The 19,636-nt window shown below is 39.9% G+C and overlaps 1 protein-coding gene across 13 annotated transcripts in view; it reads left to right on the plus strand.

Annotated features, from left to right (window-relative positions):
• The window catches only part of RHOBTB1 (Rho related BTB domain containing 1), a 134,332-nt gene that overhangs the window by 102,016 nt on the left and 12,680 nt on the right, over positions 1-19,636 (plus strand). For 12 of the 13 annotated variants that reach the window (XM_050803032.1, XM_050803033.1, XM_050803034.1 and 9 more), the window contains 3 exons: positions 7,717-7,902; positions 11,524-12,497; positions 14,482-14,600. In XM_050803032.1, the coding sequence (XP_050658989.1) occupies positions 7,717-7,902; positions 11,524-12,497; positions 14,482-14,600 (1,279 nt within the window). Of the gene's footprint in view, positions 1-1,986; positions 2,044-7,716; positions 7,903-11,523; positions 12,498-14,481; positions 14,601-19,636 lie in introns of all 13 variants that reach the window. The other variant, XM_050803039.1, reaches the window with a different exon arrangement.

The raw sequence follows: 19,636 nt of genomic DNA on the forward strand, positions 1-19,636 counted from the left end.
GAGTCTGCAGACACATTTGTATATGCAGGTTTTACTTTCTGATATCCATAAGGCCTTTTAATTTAATAAAAATTAATTGAGGGCCCATTTTCTTACACTGTGTGTGCACAATAAGAGAGAAACTAATAGGAACAGGACAAAAATCCCTGAAAATGACCTGACAGTATGGTGGAAAAGACAGCTACATAAACCATTACAGTTCAGTGTTAACAATGCTGAACTAAAGGTGTCAGTTCCCGGAACAAGGAAGCAAAAATAAATAGCTCAGGAAAAAGCTTAGCATTATTCTGAACTCTTTTGATTCACATCACACATCTGGTCCTCAGGCTATACCTTCAGCGTGTGTATACGGAATGCTGCCACTTCCACCTGTAGGGGACCCCTCCCAGGCTCGGCAGAGTCACCATCCTCTCTTTCGGGATTCTTACCTCTTAACTGGTCCTCTGCTTCTTCCTGCCTTTCCCTCCCTATCCCCTGACCCTCCCCATCCTCTCCCACTCCTACCTTGCCACCAGTTTAGTCCATTCTCATTAAAGCAATGGACTGACACTGTTCAAACAAATTATATCACGACGTTCTGCTCAAAGACTTCAGTTTCCCCTCACGACTGTGCTCCAGCAGAATGGCATGGTCCCTTCCCCCAGGGCGGGCACTGCAGGCAAGCTCCTACCTCAGGCTTTTGCTCTAACTATTTCCTCTTCTGCTAGGTTCTTCCCCCACACACTGGCATATTGACTCCTTCCCTTTCTCCAGGGCTTCTGGAAATGTCACCTTCTCAGCGAGGCCCTCCCTAGCTACCTCATTTTCAACAGCAATTTTTGCTGCCCAATATGTCTGTCCCCTTTCCCTGCTTTATTTTCTAATTAGCACTTAGCACTACCTGTTTTAAATATTTTTTCTTCTCTATTGTCTGTCTTCACTAGAATGTAGACATAATGAGGACAAGCGCGACAAGGACAGCAGTTTGTGTCTTTTACTAATCACTCTATCCCCAATGTCTAGAAGAGTACCTGGTACACAGTAGGTTCTCAGTTACTATTTCTGCAAGAAACGATTAGATGGTTGATGAATAATACTGGATAAGTGACTTGACCATTCCTGATACCTTTACTGATTCAAAGAGAGTTGCCAAGGACGCTGGGTAGAGTCCCTTTGTCATCGTGATCAAATGATCGTGCTGGTTTACCCAGTTTGGTCTCAGAAGAGTCGGGGAGGTTAATCCCAGAAACCTCCCATATAGCATTGTAGCTGACACTGAAGTTTTCTTATATGTGCAACTTGCCCTCAGGAGAAAACATGAAAAGTTTAGGAAGAAAGTTCCTCAGTCATTTAGCTTCAGGGAATGCCAAAGAGGAATGTGAACTCCAGATGGAGTCGAAAGGGAATTTATTACCACAGTTTCACTTTCTTCTGTTTAACAAGCCTTCTTTACTTCAGTGCCTCCTGCATTCGTTGACCAGGAGTTAAATGAGACTGTTTAAGCTGTTTCTTTGTGCTTCACGCAATTTCACATGCATTCAACTTCTGATGATTACGTGAGGTGTAAGAATATACTAAAGGGAGTATGGTTTGCCAAGTATAGAAAATGAGATTTTGGGTGGAAAATGGCCTGATTTCATTGAATGATAACCCACAACCTTCTTTGGCAAGGCCATTGCCCCCTGTGATATTTGTACTATGATGGTAGAACCAACCATTTCTAAGACTCAAGTATTAGGTTGGTGCAAACGTAATTGCGGGTTTTGCCATTGCTTTCAATGCAATTACGTTTGCACCAACCTAATAGTATCTATCTTAGGGTTTGGTGGCATTGCTGGGATGTTGATGTGACTTCCCTGCACTTAAGAGCATGCATTGCTTTGGCCCCACTTTCAGAGGGTGGTGGAAGACTGGTTTAAAATATTGCTTCCTACTAAACATGCAGATACGGGCTTGGAAAAAAATAGTTGCACATGCTAATCACTCCCAAATCTGGATATATTTCAGGATGTTTTGACAGTTTTCCCCACATAACATCTGTACTTAAGAAGCCTCACGCTATTGGTAAAGTATTGACTTGATTTCTCTGCTCACATCCAGGGCGCTGCATGGTTTGCCCTGCTCTCCCCAGATCCCCCGCCAGGCGCTCCCCTACAGGCCTCTCCATCCTCCATGAGTATGAGCTTACACGGCCATTCATCTCCTGGTGGTTATGTGCACCATCACTGACAACTCCCTCTGCATCTCATACACACTGGGCTGCTCCCCTACTAAAATTTTCCAAAGCCACGTGTTACACATTCCTTTTCTCTGCCATGCTCCCAGCTGTTTTGTGCTGTTTTGATCTGTCTGTTTGCATAGCCCTGTCAGACTATATGCATGAAAGATATGTTGTCAACATGAATGGTTTTGAAAATGTTTCTGTAAAGAACCTACCTCAGTTACCAGCAGGGAAAAAGAAGCTTGAAGCCCCAAGGAAGGAGGTCAGACACTCCTACTTGAATCTTTGCCAGAGGGGGACTCATGCACAGTGACAAAGAAAAGAAGCCCATTAAAATGTGACCATAATGTCTGCCCATATGCTGGATATGTGGAGTCTCTCCCAAAAAAAATAAGTAATAATAGTCAATGATGACATATAAAGAGGTGGGATCCTACCACAGAACGAAAGAATTTGTACAAATGTACATTAAAAGGAAATACTTCAAGCAGAACTTGGGTAAATATAATTATTAGCAACCAGGCGCAGTGGCTCACACCTGTAATCCCAGCGCTTTGCGAAGCCGAGGTGAGAGGATCACAAGGTCAGGAGTTCAAGACCAACCTGGCCAACATGGTGAAACCCCATCTCTACTAAACATACAAAAAATTAGCCAGGCGTGGTCATGCACCTGTAATCCAAGCTACTTAGGAGGCTGAGGCAGGAGAGTTGCTTGAACCCAGGCAGTAGAGGTTACAGTAAGCCAAGATTGAGCCACTTAACTCCAGCCTGGGCAACAGAGCAAGACTCCATCTCAAAAAAAATTATATATATATATACACATATATATATACACAATTATTAGCTTATTCTTGGTCACCAAGTGTTAATGTATCAAGAGACCCAACCAGACTCAGACACACTGGAGAAGGGCGTTTGGCTGTCCCACTCACAGCTTTCTGGAGAACTCGGTGGAGTCCACCGTCCTCATTGCCTGTAAAAATGACCTGATCTGAAGTTTCTAGATAAAAAGATAATGTCAGAATTATTCTTTCACTTAACCAGGTAAGAAAACCCAAGGCCCACAGCTCCTCAGCTGGATGATAGTGGCAAAATAGACGGGACCGGAAAAGGAAAGTCAAACTAAGAAAACAGAGTACTTTTGTGACGGGAAAGAACTTAGAAGAAAATTCATTTAACAATAAAAGTTTGTTACTGATTGTCAACCCTTTTCTGACCACGTCTTCAAAGGATGAATTTGGTATTTCAGATTGGAAAAAAAGTTTAGCTTCTGGTTGCTTCTCCGATCTTTTCCCACTGACTCTGCTATATTTGACTGTAGACATTATAAAGACAGTCTCTGAGAACATGTGTGGTATTTTGCTGTTCAAAGTCTAGGTAGGGCCAAGATATGTGGGTAAGATGCACTTTTTTTGGATTTTTTTTTCTTTAATCCTCCAACAAAGATTGGTCCCAACTTTGCATGTACTCCTTATGTTATTCAAATATCCTTGCCAATCTTTCACATGCTATCTTTGGCCAGTGTTCCCCTCGAAAGATAACCGGAAAAAAAAAAATGTGCTTTTTTGGTTTGTTTAATATCTGAAGTAAAACTGATGCAGCTGAGCTTGGCTTTATCAGCTCAGGCATTTTTGGATGACTTGGTCTCTCTGATTCACTCTATGAAACAAGATGCCCAATTGTTTCAACATTTCAATTTATTTCAGATTGTTTTTGACTTGACTAGTCAAAACACTATTTCATGGACATTATTTGATGTGTTAGTACCCAGTGAAATTTTTATACTGATATTTTCTCCTTAGAAAGAAGAAGTCATTTTTCCCTAAGATATAAACATTCCGTGGGCAAGCAGCTAAGACCATATACCCTGAAGTCCTTTGTAATTCTGGCTTTCTCTAATAAAACTGTTTAGCCCAGTGAAACTTTAAATATGTAATAAAAGTAAATACAGTAAACATTCCAAACTCCTTCCTACCCCTTCTCAGTATTCAGGTTCTGGAGTTTACAATCTCATGTACCCTGTACTCTGCCTCTGCATTCTCGAATTCTTATGCTTTCTACCCCAAATAGCTGCAGGACTCCATTTAAATCCTATTTGATTCTTTTTACAGCTGAAACAGGACCCCTGAGGTCATTTCTAGACTAACCCTATGCCTGATATGTGAGAATGTCCTCATCACACTCACCACTCCCAATTATTTTTAAACTGACTCTTCAAAGTTAAAAAATGTAACAGAGCCATAGAAATAGAAATGCTAGAACTTGCCTGTTTCTTTTTATCTTTCAGAGGAATGGTATTTTTTAAACACAAGCTTATGTCAGACATTGAACAGTCTCCACATGGGAATGTATGTTTTGATTAAAAGTTATTTAATAGCTCTAGTTCCTTGGCATTATGCCTAAAGCTGGAGATATTCTTAGCTGCAGGTCTTGTGCCTTCTTTGACTAGATTTAAAAAAAAAAATGGCTCAAAATCTAGAGAGAATAAATGGCATTCTGAAAATAGTTACTTGATTGTATATGTGTTTATATCACAGAGGATACTGGTGTGTTGAGAATTAGGAATTAGAAAAGAATGTTGGTAAGGAGAAATGCATCAAAGCAACATCTTTCTATAGCTCTGTCACTGTGTCCATTGATTCCCAATGCTCAGCCTTTTGGTTAAACTTGGTTTTAGGGAGTTACATTCATATGGCAGACCTTAAGAATAGAATTTTATGTAATCTTTATATAAAGTTTTCTTAACTTACATTTGTATTTAGATCAACAAGGTTAACCAAAAGACATTTAAGCATTGTGGTACTTAAAATATGATCTTGGGCCGGGTGTGGTGGCTCACGCCTGTAATCCCAGCACTTTGGGAGGCCGAGGTGAGTGGATCACCTGAGGTCGGGAGTTCGAGACCAGCCTGATCAACATGGAGAAACCCCTTGTCTACTAAAAATACAAAATTAGCTGGGCATGGTGGCACATGCCTGTAATCCCAGCTGCTCAGGAGACTGAATTAGGAGAATTGCTTGAACCTGGGAGGCAGAGGTTGCGGTGAGCTGAGATCATGCCATTGCACTCCAGCCTGGGCAACAAGAGCAAAACTCTGTCTCAAAAAAAAAAAAAAAAGAATTATCTTATTTTTTAACTGCTTTCAGTGTAAAATAATGAGCACAGATTCTTATAGCACCTAAATGTGAATATGAAAAAAAGACCTTTATTCTGATATACAAATAGAATTTTGACTCAATAAGTTATTTTATCTTCAGAGTTAGTATTGCTCTCAGCACAACCTCTTTTCTTTATCATTATTTTAAGGCAAAATATTTATAGGACATTGAATTATCTTTCCAGCTTTCCAATGGCATTTCATGCATTTAAATATTGATGTGACATAGTTAGAAGTTGGGCCCTCAGGACCTGTATTGTGTGATGGCATTGTGCTGCTATCATCACAAGATTCCTTTTTTTCCAACCCCCAAGGTCCTGTCTGTACTTGTTTACAGGTCATATGGATAGCAGCTAGTATGTGTTCAATACCATGAGTGTTATCATGGTAACCTTGACAACCAAGCTAGCTCTGATTTCAAAACCTCACATGCTGTATCATAAAATTAGAGAACAGAATTGACATTTAGCTACATGTCTGTCATATAAATTAAGCTCTGAGAACGATTCCCCTTAAAGCCATGTGCCTTAATAGGGAAATAGAAGGCACCAATTAGAACTATTTTATACGTATTATAACACATTTAGGTGCTGGATATATTTCCTCAATTCTTTTTGTATAATTTTGAACCTCAGATATTCTCATTCTATTCTCACTGTGCCAAAATTCTTGGTGGCTTTATTTTATGATCAGAATGAAGCTTATAGCAGAGTCTCATCAGATACCTGATATAAATAGGATTATGAATAATAGAAAACTCAGCCCATAAAAAATGTAAAATTCAAAGCATTCTTGGCTTTACTGGATACTGTTATTTATGCTGATTGTAAGTAAGACTGAGCACAGAATATTTCACTAAGTAAATCAGAATCCCAAAGACAAGACGTTTCCTTTTCATTTATATATTTATGCATATTTTCACTCATATTATCCCAGCATCCAAGAATCTTGGTATCTTTATTCAAGATGATTCTGAACATTCAGATTAATACATTCATCTGCTTTAAGTCCTAGGTCCTCTTTTATAATTTGGAAATATTTTAATCTCAGGATTTTCTCCTCTATTTGTTGTGGTCTGGTGCAGCTTTTCTTGGATATAAATTTAAAGACACAGCTTGTGAATTACATTTAATGTAAGCACCCTACAGTTTTCTGCATTGCAAATGATTATTTTTAGAAATTTTATGGTTGCCTGCATATATTTGTTTGTCTTCATTGATATGTAGGGGGGAAAGCTCATTAATGATTTAAAAGGAAGGTGTTTTGATTCATCGACTTGATTCTTCTCATTACATAAACAATAAAGGCAATAAATTAACATCAAATGAAACTATAAGAGTTTATTTCTGAATTTAGCCACAAGATAGTCTTGAATCCTTGGGCGTAACTTTTCTTACTCTTTATATCCTTTTGCCTCAGTGTTTTGAAAGTCATCATTCAGCACATTTTAACCTAGAATGATGGTTTGTAATTCCTGTGAAGGATACCTTTTAGCAGATATTTATCAAACACCATAATTGGACAACTGTTTTGTAAAATAGTTCTTTGACTTCTAGAATGGTAAGTTATGATGTAAAAATGGAAGACCCTCATGTCAAAATTTACTATAAAGCAGTTTTTCTTTTCCCCATATACCTGCTTTGTATCTCATGTAACATTTGAGAAATCTGCTTCCAATATTTTCTCATCTTGTTAGCCATCAATCTAATTCTTGCCTAGTTACATGTTAAATATTACCTTCTTGCCTTACTTAGTAAAGAGTCAAAATTCCTGCAAATTCAGGATTTTTCTTTTCGGAAACAGATAAGTGGCTATGCTGTCTACATGTGTGCATAAGTGGGAAGAAGGGCAGAAATCCTTCTGTGTATTTGCTGACCCTGTACAGCAAATACTTGTTACATTTTCAGTAATGTTTAAACTGTTTGCTTTATCTCATTGGGATGAGTCATCATCACCTTTATGTTGTTTAAACTGGTGAAAGGTAGTTTGTATTATTTTCTTTTCTCTTGAAACTATTTCTTGTGATGAAGAGAAATAGTTCAGCATGTTGTGGTTCCAGGACTGAGAAAAATTTGGGTTATCATCTCTACCATAAAAAAACTTCATCGGAAACGTCAGTGCATCAGCATTCTGCAGTGCAATATGGACATGAACTGTTAGGCTGTGTTGGTGCTGGAATGTGGGGGCTTATCAGGCTGTTTGCATGACTCCAAGATGTGTTTTAATATCTGGTCTTTTCTTTTTTTTTAACTGTGACATGAGATGGCATTAGAAGGATGGGGTTTGGGAGGAACCATAATGGTAAAAGGAAAAGAAATGTTAAAAGGCAATACAAGCTTCTTTTGTGATTTCCTTTTAGGTCCGATGTTGTGGTCCTCTGTTTTTCAATCGCTAATCCCAATTCCCTAAATCATGTGAAAAGCATGTGGTATCCAGAAATCAAGCACTTTTGCCCTCGAACACCTGTTGTCCTTGTTGGGTGCCAGCTCGATCTCCGCTACGCCGACCTGGAAGCTGTTAATCGAGCCAGGCGCCCATTAGCAAGGTAAGCCAAGGGAGTCAGTGTTTCCCTGTCCTGGCCAAGTTAAAATTTACAGGCAGCAGGTGTCTCTGTAGCCTGGTGTTCTGCTCTTCAACACTCCTGGATCCCATCAATCAGCCATGGGCTTTAAGTCAGCCCATGAATCATGAGGGGTGTGCCCTGAGCCCTTCTAACAGGCACCATCATCTCTGGTGTCAGAACTCATTTTTGTCAAATGATTGGACAGCACTTGAAGTAAATTCTCTAATTATGAAAGGATGTGAATAAAAGCACTTTGAAAAGCATAAAGTATTAGACAAAATGTTGGTTACTCATAATAACGTCATCCTTGAAATTATAATTATTACAATAAAATTAATTAACACTTAGAGGTATCTGGACTCCAGAGAACATCAGATTCATACAAACACACATATTGAAGTGTTTTTCATCTTCCTTGTATTCCTCAGTCCAACCTGTTACAGTATTTCATTCTCAAGATGACACTGTCCACTTTTTGAAAATAATTTGGACCTATAGTTGCAAAACAAACAAATACTGCTTTTTAAATCTCTCTAGTGGTTATATTTTTAAGTATCACAAATGTAAAATACAACTTGAAGGAGAATTTGTTTCAGTATATATAAAATGTAGATATAGATTTTGGTGGGGTATATTAGTCCATTCTCATGCTGCTAATAAAGAGATAGTTGAGACTGAGTGATTTATAAAAGAAAGAGGTTTAATTGACTCACAGGTTAGCATGACTGCGGAGGCCTCAGGAAATTTACAATCATGCAGAGGGGAAGAAAACACATTCTTCTTTGCATGGCGGTAGGAGAGAGAAGAATGAGAACCGAGCAAAGGGGGATGCCCTTTATAAAAACCATCAGATCTCGTGAGAACTTACTCACTATTATGAGAATAGCATGGGGGAAGCCGCCCCCATGATTCAGTTACCTTTCACGGGGTCCCTCCCATCACACATGGGTATTATCGGAACTACAATTCAAGATGAGATTTGAGTGGCGACATAGCCAAACCATATGGAGGGAAATACATTTCTTAAAATGTGAGCTCCCTCAAATCCCCTTTATAAAATAAACAACTTTTTATGTTTTTATTTTTATGTTGAACTTTTTGGCTGGAGAGCATTCCTTTTCAAAAACTTTTGATATTAATACCTTCCTCTAGGCTGGGCACAGTGGCTCACGCCTGTTAACCCAACATTTCAGGAGGCCAAGGTGGGAGGATCACTTGACGCCAGGAGTTTGAAACCAGCCTGGGCAACATAGTGAGACCACGTCACTAGAAAAATAAAAGTAAAAAAAAGATCAACCAGGACTAGTGGTGCACTCAGCTACTTGAGAGGCTGAGGTGGGAGGATCACCTGAACCTGGGAGGACAAGGCTGCAGCGGGCCATGGTTGCACCACTGCACACCAGCCTGGGTGACAGAACGAGACCCTGTCTCAAAAAAAAAAAAAAAAAAAAAAAAAAAGCAAACAGCAACAAAAACAAACCAAATCTTATTTTGACATTTACCTAATAGGCTTATTACAAAATTTTATATTGACACAACTTTTTATTCTCTCCAAGCAAAAGTAAATGGTGCTTTCTTTAGACAATTTCTGATGTTCTAGGTATGTTTTGCATTACATTTCTAAAAACACTTTATATTCAGTTTCCACAATCCTTCTGTTCTTCAATGCATGGACTAGGAATTGAATATTAGGAGCCACATAGAGGTTAGGAAGACCACAGTAAATGAGAGACTGTCCTGGCCTCGGCAACTTTCTGTATAAAAAGAGTAGGTTATGATAATCAGGCCTCACAGTCATGGACTGGAGGAGAGTTGCAGAGCTGTAGAGAACAATGGAGAGGACAGTCCCTTCTACGGAGCAATTCTAAGATTTTGTGAAGGAGTTTGTATCTGAGCTAAGCCTTGAAGAGTTTCATCAGTTGGTAAATTTCAAGTCAGGCTTAAGAACAAGGAACACAATGCTCACAGGAGCAAACTTTTAAGTTAAACCTTCTTCCCTGCACGTCCCTTCCACCTTTGTCCACACCCTATAATTTCCCCTCCTTTCCATCTAAGTCGTCAACTCCAAATTCTATCCAGTATCATCTTTTTCCTCCTAAGACCAGTGTCTGTCCTATATATTACCTTTGGTGTTGAAGGCCAAATATTTATATAAGAAGATAAGTTCCTAAGGGTATGTGTTAGAATCAAGCAAGTGTTTGTAATGAGTGTCACAACAAAGTACTTCCTGCCTGTGTTCTGGAACCCACCTATGCCTTTACCATGGTTATGCCATAACCCCAGCACTGTCCTGAGTCTACTGTTTCCAAAGATTTGTCCTCTCAGGGTTTGATTAGATTGTAAATTGGACTTGTGTGCCAACCTAAAGGGTATGGACTTTATTCCAGGGGCTTTGTGAAATCAGAGGAAGTTAAAACAGAACTGCCGCCAAGTCATAGCTGTTTTATGTAAGGACTTTTCTTGCAACAGTGAGGACTTTGGACCAAAATGTGGGGAGTGGGTGTGAAGAAAGATTAGTTAAGGGGCTGATACACCAGTCTAAGCAAAAGATGATGACGGCTTGAAGAAGGGATTGGAGGAAAAAAGAACAGGAGGGTTTGAAAGAGAATTCACAAAATGCAGCAGAGATTAGGAGTGGGAAAGTCTTGACTCTAATTGCCTAATAGAGGTCTCTCAGCAGCCTGCAAATGTGACCTCAGACAAACCCTTTAACCTTTCTGCCTCAGTTTCCTCAGAATGTAGAGCAGAAATAATACCTCACAGGGCTATTGTGAGGCTCAAATGAAAAATGTATATGAATGCATTTTAAAGTTATAAAGTAAAATTCAAGCATAAGATGTTGTTGATAAAGATGAAGGTGATGAAGAGAATAGTGATAATGATGATAACAGCTAACATTTATCAGGCACTTACGGTGGACCAGATACTATGCTTAGCATAGTCATGCTAATAATGTAAACCTTTCAATAGTTCTTCAAGATATGATTACTCATTATTATTATTATTCCTGTTTTACAGTTGGAAAAATTTATGTTTAATGAGGTTAAGTAACTTACCCAAGATTAAATAGCTAGTAAAGGGATGATACTTCAGTTACTGTGGTTACTGCTGAGAGCATTTGTTTTTTAAAGAAGTAAAACTCTCCCTATTTAGGCATATGGTCATGTAAATGAAAAGTTCTAAGGAATCTACAAAAAAAGCTATCAGAATTAACATGTTAATTTAGCAAAATAACAGGATAAAAGGTCAATACACAAAAATCATTTGTATTTGTATAAACTAAGAAATGAACAATTGGAAAATAAAGTTTAAAAACAATGCCATTTATAATAACATAAAAACATGGAATATTTATGGATAAGCTTCACAAATTATGTGCATTGAAACTCTGAAATATTTGAAAGCATTATTTTTTCCTGCAATCATAACTCCTGCAATCATAGCTCCAGTTGAAAGACTTGAGATGGTGGCAGATTTTTCCAGAGACTAAAAGCCTGACTAGAGTTTTCAGTGTATAGTTCCATTAGGTGCTTAGATAGGCCCTGGTTACTATTTTTTTCCTAAAATAAGGCTGATTATAATTTTTAAAATGTTCTATTTCAGGCCCATAAAGAGAGGGGATATTTTGCCCCCAGAAAAAGGCCGAGAGGTAGCAAAGGAACTTGGCATACCATACTATGAAACAAGCGTGTTTGACCAGTTTGGGATCAAGGATGTGTTTGACAATGCAATCCGAGCAGCGCTGATTTCCCGCAGGCACCTGCAATTCTGGAAATCCCACTTAAAGAAAGTCCAGAAACCTTTACTTCAGGCACCCTTCCTACCTCCAAAAGCCCCTCCACCGGTCATCAAAATTCCAGAGTGTCCTTCCATGGGGACAAGTGAAGCTGCCTGTTTACTGGACAATCCTCTGTGTGCCGATGTTCTGTTCATCCTTCAGGACGAGGAACACATCTTTGCACATCGAATTTACCTTGCTACCTCTTCTTCCAAATTTTATGATCTGTTTTTAATGGAATGTGAAGAATCCCCAAATTGGAGTGAAGGAGCTTGTGAGAAAGAGAAGCAGAGCAGAGATTTCCAGGAGCAGATATTGAGTGTCGACTCAGAGGAGGAAAGGGAGGAGGGCCCGCCTAGGACACCTCAGGCCGAGCAGTGGAAGTCCTCAAACAAGAGCCTAGTGGAGGCTCTGGGGCTGGAAGCCGAGGGTGCAGTCCCTGAGACACAGACGTTGGCCGACTGGAGTAAGGGGTTCATTGGCATGCACAGGGAAATGCAAGTCAACCCCATTTCAAAGCGGGTGGGCCCTGTGACTGTAGTCAGGATGGACGCCTCAGTCCAGCCAGGCCCTTTTCGGACCCTGCTCCAGTTTCTTTATACAGGACAACTGGATGAAAAGGAAAAGGATTTGGTGGGCCTGGCTCAGATCGCAGAGGTCCTAGAGATGTTCGATTTGAGGATGATGGTGGAAAACATCATGAACAAGGAAGCCTTCATGAACCAGGAGATTACGAAAGCCTTTCACGTCAGGAAAGCCAATCGGATAAAAGAGTGTCTCAGCAAGGGGACGTTCTCAGGTGAGTGGGCTGCAGGGCAGAGCCATTAATACCTTTGATTGTATTTCACTGGACATGAGCCAGACATGAGCAGGAGAAAGAAGAACCATAGCTAACATTTATAAGTACTTATTTTTTCCCATGTACCTTTCTAAGCTACAGTCATTAACTTCTTTCATCCTCCTCAGACTTAAAGGTTAAATGTGATTGTCTCCATTTTGTAGATGGGGAAACCCAGGGACAGAGAGGTTAGCTAATCTGTCCATGGTCACACCAGCAATAAATGGTAGAGCCAGGATTAGAACCTATGCTTTTGTGGGTATCAAAACCTGTTCCATAAACCACCGTGGTACCATGCTGCTCCTCAAGAGTGGATCAGGGACCCCGAGTCTATCTCCAGTGGGCTTGTTGCATACAATTCCCCTTCAGTATCTATTCTCTGACCAATTCTATTCTCCATTGACCCTTCAGCACTGACCCTTGACAAAAATCAGTGAGCTCAAGTTCTGAGGCCACTAAAGTCCTTGAGGCAATTTTGGTGGCCCTCCACCTTCCTACAAGGGGTGCCTCATCTGTTTCCATCCCCTCTCCTTTTCTGTCCTCATGCTCCTTGGCCCTGCACTTCTGTAGTTTTCTTGCACCTCCTATGCCTTCGATAACTGTGCCATATGCTGCCCGCAGCACCCTTTCATAGTTGCTAAGCCCGCTGGTGGCCCGCATCCAATATGGGTTATTGACCCGTGTTTGCACTGTCTTACACTTGGACTATTTTTGTTCTGAAATTGTCCTCTGGGCGGGTGTGTGGGTGTGTGTAATTTCATTGTAAAATGTTGACTTCCTGACTTCTATTTCTATGGATACCTCTACCTTTGTCCTTATCTTTTATAATCCCTGCCAGGGCACTACACATTTAGTAAGTGGTTCCTGAAGACTCAGTTCATTCATTTTAAAGCTTATGAGTAGTATTTACTTCAAACACTGGCCATTGTGGTACAGAAGTAGTCTTGAAAATCAATGAAAAGAATATGTTACAAACCTACAGTAACTTAAAAGTGAGCCTTAGGTAGAGCTGATTAAATCACCCCTCCTTACTGGAGAGGCATAATAATCAAATACAATGTGGGAGTCTCAGTTGGATTCTGTTATATTTTTTTATTAAAAAAAAAAAGCTATGAAATACAATTTAGAGATAATTGGAGAAATTTGAATATGAACTATATAGTGGATGATAGTAGGGAATTATTTTTAATTTTCTTAGGTGTAATCATGGTATGGTTATTTAGGAGACTGTTGTTATTTTGGGAAAACTTGTGATAAGGTAGTTAGGAGTGAAGTGCCATGCTATCTGTTACAAAAAAAAAAAAAAGGCTATACACATATATAGAATTATACAAAAATACACATATAGCCGGGCATGGTGACTAATTTGCCCATAGTCCCAGCTACTTCAGAGACTGAGACAGAAGGATTACTGGAACCCGGCAGTTTAAATCTAGCCTCGGCATCATAACCAGACCCACCGACATCTCTTAAGAAAACAGTAATTCGGTTACGTTTCAGTATAGCATACAAGTAGAGCATATTGTAAATGTAAGGTTTAATTGAGTATTAATAAGTAAAATGGTGTAAATTAAAAATATACCTAAAACAAACATGCCAAAATGTTAACAAGGGATAAATGAGTGGTCATCATAGTTTGTTCCACTGTTTTATATGCTTGAAGTTTTGCATAGTAAGGAGGAAAAAATATTCCCTCCTTTCTGTTACTTTCTGGTTCAGAGAGTTTGTGCCGTGACTTTATGTGTGATGATGTTAAATGCAGCATGCTCCCTTAGGTGGGAGCTGGGTGTGCCAAAGCCCAAAGATGGGGATTGACATAAAATCAGCAAGTAAAGACATGCGAGAGAGTGAGAGAGACGCAGGTCAGTGGATATTGGAGCAGAAACCTTGGTTGAAGCTCTCAGCAAAGTTGGCTCATGGTTGTGTTTCCTCAATTCCTTGGCAGACGTGACATTTAAATTGGACGATGGAGCCATCAGTGCCCACAAGCCACTGCTGATCTGTAGCTGTGAGTGGATGGCAGCTATGTTCGGCGGGTCATTTGTGGAAAGTGCCAACAGTGAGGTACGTGCCTTCCTAAAGCATAGTGGCGTCTTTATGAATATGCGTGTGCCTGTGTATTTACATAAAGTGGGTAAATAGCCAGATGACTTTCAACCTTAAACTGGCTCCATGAAATAGCTCCTTAGCAGTGCTTGAGTGTTTGGTCACCTTTCTCTTAGCTCTGCAGTTTTGAGGAGTTATTGTTTATCGGTCACTTGTGTGGGGGCACCTGGGTGCTTTACATGCCTTATATCTTTTCATCCTCAGAACCGTCCTCATCCATGAAGACAAGATCAGCTGTACCTCTTGCAAATGTCACCAGGCATGGTACTATCAAAACCAAGTACAAGAGGAGCATGTCTCCCAGTAGTTCAGAAAGTGAAAAGAGTTGGTCAGCCACCTAAGTCCTGGGCTTAGCTGTGCCCCTAACCAGACAGGGGACCTTAAGAAGCCACATTCTTGTGCCTCAACCTCCTCATCTGCAAGCTGAGGGATGCTCTAGATTGTCCTTCAGGTTACCATGAGCTACAATACTATCTAAGGCTCTGCCCTGACTTTGCCTGTGTTGAGGGGGTGTGAGGGTTTGTTAAGTTTAGGGCAACAGTAATGGAGCGAACGTTTACTCCCCTGAACACACCTCTCAAGGTACTTAGGTCTAGTGAAATTAGCTGCATCACTTGTCAGCCACTGGCTCTATCTCTAGAAGAGGGATATGCTTAGAGCAGAGCAAACAACATCTTGGAGACCCTATGTCTTTGTCTTTCTTGTTGTTTTACTTTTAACTGACAAATAATAATTGTACGTAGTTATGGGGTACCCGATGTTTCAATATACATATATTGTGGAATGATCAAATCGGGCTAATTAGCCTATCCATCACCTCAGATGTTTACCATTTCTTTGTGATGAGAACATTTAAAATCCTCTTTTAGCTCTTTTGAAATATAGCCAGTACCTTATTGTTCACCATAGTCACCATACTGTGCAATAGAACACCACAAAAAAATTATAGGTGCATTAGACTATATGCAACTGTGGTCCTAGGTCCTTGGGAGACTGAAGTGAGAAGAACACTTGAGCCCAGGAGTTCAAAGCTACAGTGAGCTATGATTGTGCCACTGTACTCCACCCCAGGAGACAGAGTGAGACCCTGTCTCTAAAAAAACAAAAGACAAAAAAAAAAATACACCAGAACTTATTCCTCCTTTCTAACTGAAACTTCGTATATTTGACAGATGGCTTTCCTTTCCCCATCTACCTGCTAATCCCAGCCTCTGGTTATCACTATTCTACTCTCTACTTTGAAGTTCAACATTTTTAGATTCCACATATAAGTGAGATGCTGTGATATTTGTCTCTCTAAACCTGGCTTATTTCACATAACATAATGTCCTTTAGGTTCACCCATGTTGTCTTGAATGACAGAATTGTCCTTTTTTAGGGCTGTATAGTATCCCATTGTGTATATGTACCACATTTTCTTATCCAACCATCCACTGATGGACACAGGCAGACTCTGTATCTTGGCTATTGTGAATAGTGCTACAATTAACATGGGAGTACGTCCTCTTTGTCTTTTTAAAAACTGTTGGAAAAGAAAAAAATTCAATTCAAGCACTTCTAACTTTAGGAGTGAGCAAGCATTTTTGTGGAGTTTTGCAAGTATTTTTAACATCTTTTTTTAAAAAGTAAAAATAAAAACATGGGTACACCCATGTAGTTTATTGTCCTAAGAGGCTTGTTTTGCTTGTCTCAGCGTCTTTCCAGATTTTTCAAAGAAATGCAGAAAACAATAGCTAACTTTTCAAATGAGGCAGTAGCACAAGAAATTCGAGCACTCCCATTGTGACCCAGGAGTCTGCATTTGCATCCCCAAGCAGGGAAACAGAATCCTAGAATCACAAGCCTTGGATAGCAGGGGCTAAGATTACTAGGCCACTCTCGTGCATCCAGAACAAACTGCAGCTGCTCCTAAACCAACCGCCCCCCACCCCGCCCCTAGCAAAGGGCTATCTGCTTTTCAGGGAGAAAATGTTAGAGTTATCCTGACGGCCTCTTACAGTGTCTAATAACCTTTCTAAACCAGGAGACTCTCGCCTGTGACTAATGAAAATGTCTCCTGAGCTTGGGTCAAAGGTGTTTTGGAGCATCATTACTAAGACAACTGCAGTACATGGAATCTGCACAGTTACAGGACTGTGGGATTCAAATTGCAACTCCTCCACTTACAAGTGACTTGGGCAAGTGACTTAACCTTTCTTGGCTCTAGACTTCCCATCTGGAAAACAGTTATAACCCATACTGTGGTTGTGGGGTGTAAGAGTCATTACTTGCAAAGCACTTCAGAAGCATTAAATAAATGGTAGCTGCCGCTGGACTTATTCTGATGTTGTTGGTAGTGATGATATTCTTTCCCTCTTGTGTCCAGGAAAAAGTTAGGGTAGCCACCAATTTGTAAAACCTCATCCAGTTGGTATTTCACTGACTTCAGCAATCTCTGGAGATAAAGAGCTGGGAGGCTTGCTCCCCTTCTTTGTCCAGCTCACTGAAGTGCATGCTGATTGTGCAGCCGAGGACCTGCTATTCACAGAGCAGGGAGAAGTTGATCGAGGTCAGGAACGCAGGCACAAAGGGACACTGTCAGAGCTGACCTCACGAATGCTAATCTCCTTTATCCCTTCCAAGAATGGACTGTAATCGTCTCCAGATTAAAATGTGCAGTAGAGGTGACCAAAACAAAAACTTGGCAGCAAATGTGAATACACATGTATATGGTTGTTTGATAGCCTCTCCTGGAGGAGGCCACCTGTTTAGCACACCCTGCTGGAGACACGAGGTCCCTCACCGCTTAGAACTGGAGTTAAGGCTAATAGGTTTGTATAGATTCAAACCAGCTCAAAAGACAAAGACCATGGAACCAAGCCACTGAAGACCTGTGCCACAATTCCTTTAGCCAGTATATTGAAAATGCAATGAGCTGTTGACATTCTCACTCCTTCCTGTCCCTTCACTTTATTTCCTGTGCAAACTATAATATAGTCTTAGCCTGACCTTGGGCAGGTGGCTCACTCTAAACCTGTTTCTTCATCTGTAAAATGGGGATAACAAGAGAACCTTCGTCAAAGGGCAGAGAAGGCACGAGAGGACATGTGTAAAGCATTGAATTTGATGCCTAGAACATAAAAATGTTCAATAAATGTTAGCGACTATTAAGCTAGAGTTTTCCTGTTAAATTCTTTCCATATGGGGTTAAAGGTATTTGCCCTGGAAAGCTCTAAGTTAAAAAGCCGCCAGTCCCCTTTCTCAAGTAGGAAAGTACAATTCAGGTGGTTATAGTTGTAGGGGAAAGGCACTCAATTAATGCTTCATAATTAACATAGGTCCATGTTCACACTTGGGATTTGGCCTTTGTAGGCCACCTTTTAACTTTCTGTTATCTTGAGAAAATCTGGAAATCTGATGCCCACCACCCTCCTGCCCCCCACCATGAGACTCAGCCTTTTTTGGAGAATTAATAGAATTAATGTGCATATCCAGAAAAGAATGAAATATGCCTATGTCCATTGATTTTAATTTAACTTTTTTGTCATTTAATATTCAGGAAAACATTGTATCTTACTTATATTTTTTCTCATTACTTTTAATGTAGCAGTAAGCATAATTCTCTCCCCAGAGGTACTCAGCAAGTGGTTCATTAAAAATGCATGCCTGGGTTGTAGTAAGCAATGCTTTGGATCTAGGATACTTTCTCATTCTATGAGACTGTCTCTAATTATAAGCCTAATAGTCTCAGCTAATCTTCACAATTAAAATTTTAAACCGACTAAACTGCAAGATAGAACATTGTTTAGGGTAGCATTATATTCTCTTGGATAACTCTTTTTTTTTTTTTTAAGAAAAAAAAAAAAAAAAACTATATCCAGCAGGTAGGATGCAAATTTTTTTTATTCCATTATTTATGAAGCTTTGCTTATACTATTTTTAAAGTGCTATAAATAAAGGTCTTTCTGTTGTCATGCAGTTAATTATAAATGTTGAAATCACAGAAACAGGCTTTTTTAAAAATCAGCCATGAGGGGGAAAAAATGAATGCTCCAAAAGTGTTCTGAGTTTATTCTAATTTGATTTTTTTTTCTAAGGGTCTCTAACGTTATTTGCCAAATAGACCCATCACTTCAAAAAATGTTAACATTATATTCAGCTAAAAGAAGATAGCAGGTCATAGGTGATTACAAACATCGGAACACTTCGAGGGCATTGAGGGTATTTGGGCAAGGTTGCTTACTCCAGTCTGTCATCTGCTGCAGCCAGAAATAGTTTCTTTTTATTTAGGATGTTCATTTTGCTATTTCTTCTTTAAGCCATGACTTAGAACACACTCTTGCCAAAAAATGCTAAGGTAATCTGAAGATCTTCAAAACCCAGAGTTTCCGTGAAGAAAAAACTTTTAACAGCATCTATTCCAAATTCCTCCCATGTAACAGATGACGAGACTGAGGGTGAGAGAGGGTGAGTGATTTATCAAAGGTCACGCAGCACTTTAGTGATATATCCCTGGGCCTGCCCCAGGCTCTTGCACTATCACTAGAGGCATTGTTTTCAGAAGCACCAGACATCCCCATCTCTGAGAGAGCAGGTGTTAACAGGAAGCTCTGGCACTTTGTATATTAACAATTACTAACATCTTAGAGCACTTAGCACTTTGTAAAATGTGAGTACTTTCACTATTAAAATGATTCAAATTTTAAAGTTTCACAACTCAACCTTCAACTGTCTAAAAAACTATACTAATTGTATTAGTCCATCTTCACACTACTGATAAAGACATACTAGAGACAGGGTGATTTATAAAGAAAAAGGTTTTTTTGTTTGTTTGTTTGTTTGTTTTTTTTGAGACGGAGTCTCAGGCTGTTGCCCAGGCTGGAGTGCAGTGGCGCGATCTCGGCTCACTGCAAGCTCCGCCTCCCGGGTTCCCGCCATTCTCCTGCCTCAGCCTCCTGAGTAGCTGGGACTACAGGCGCCCGCCACCGCGCCCGGCTAATTTTTTTTGTATTTTT

The sequence above is a fragment of the Macaca thibetana genome, chromosome 9 (genome assembly GCF_024542745.1).
Source record: "Macaca thibetana thibetana isolate TM-01 chromosome 9, ASM2454274v1, whole genome shotgun sequence".
NCBI lineage: Eukaryota > Metazoa > Chordata > Mammalia > Primates > Cercopithecidae > Macaca > Macaca thibetana.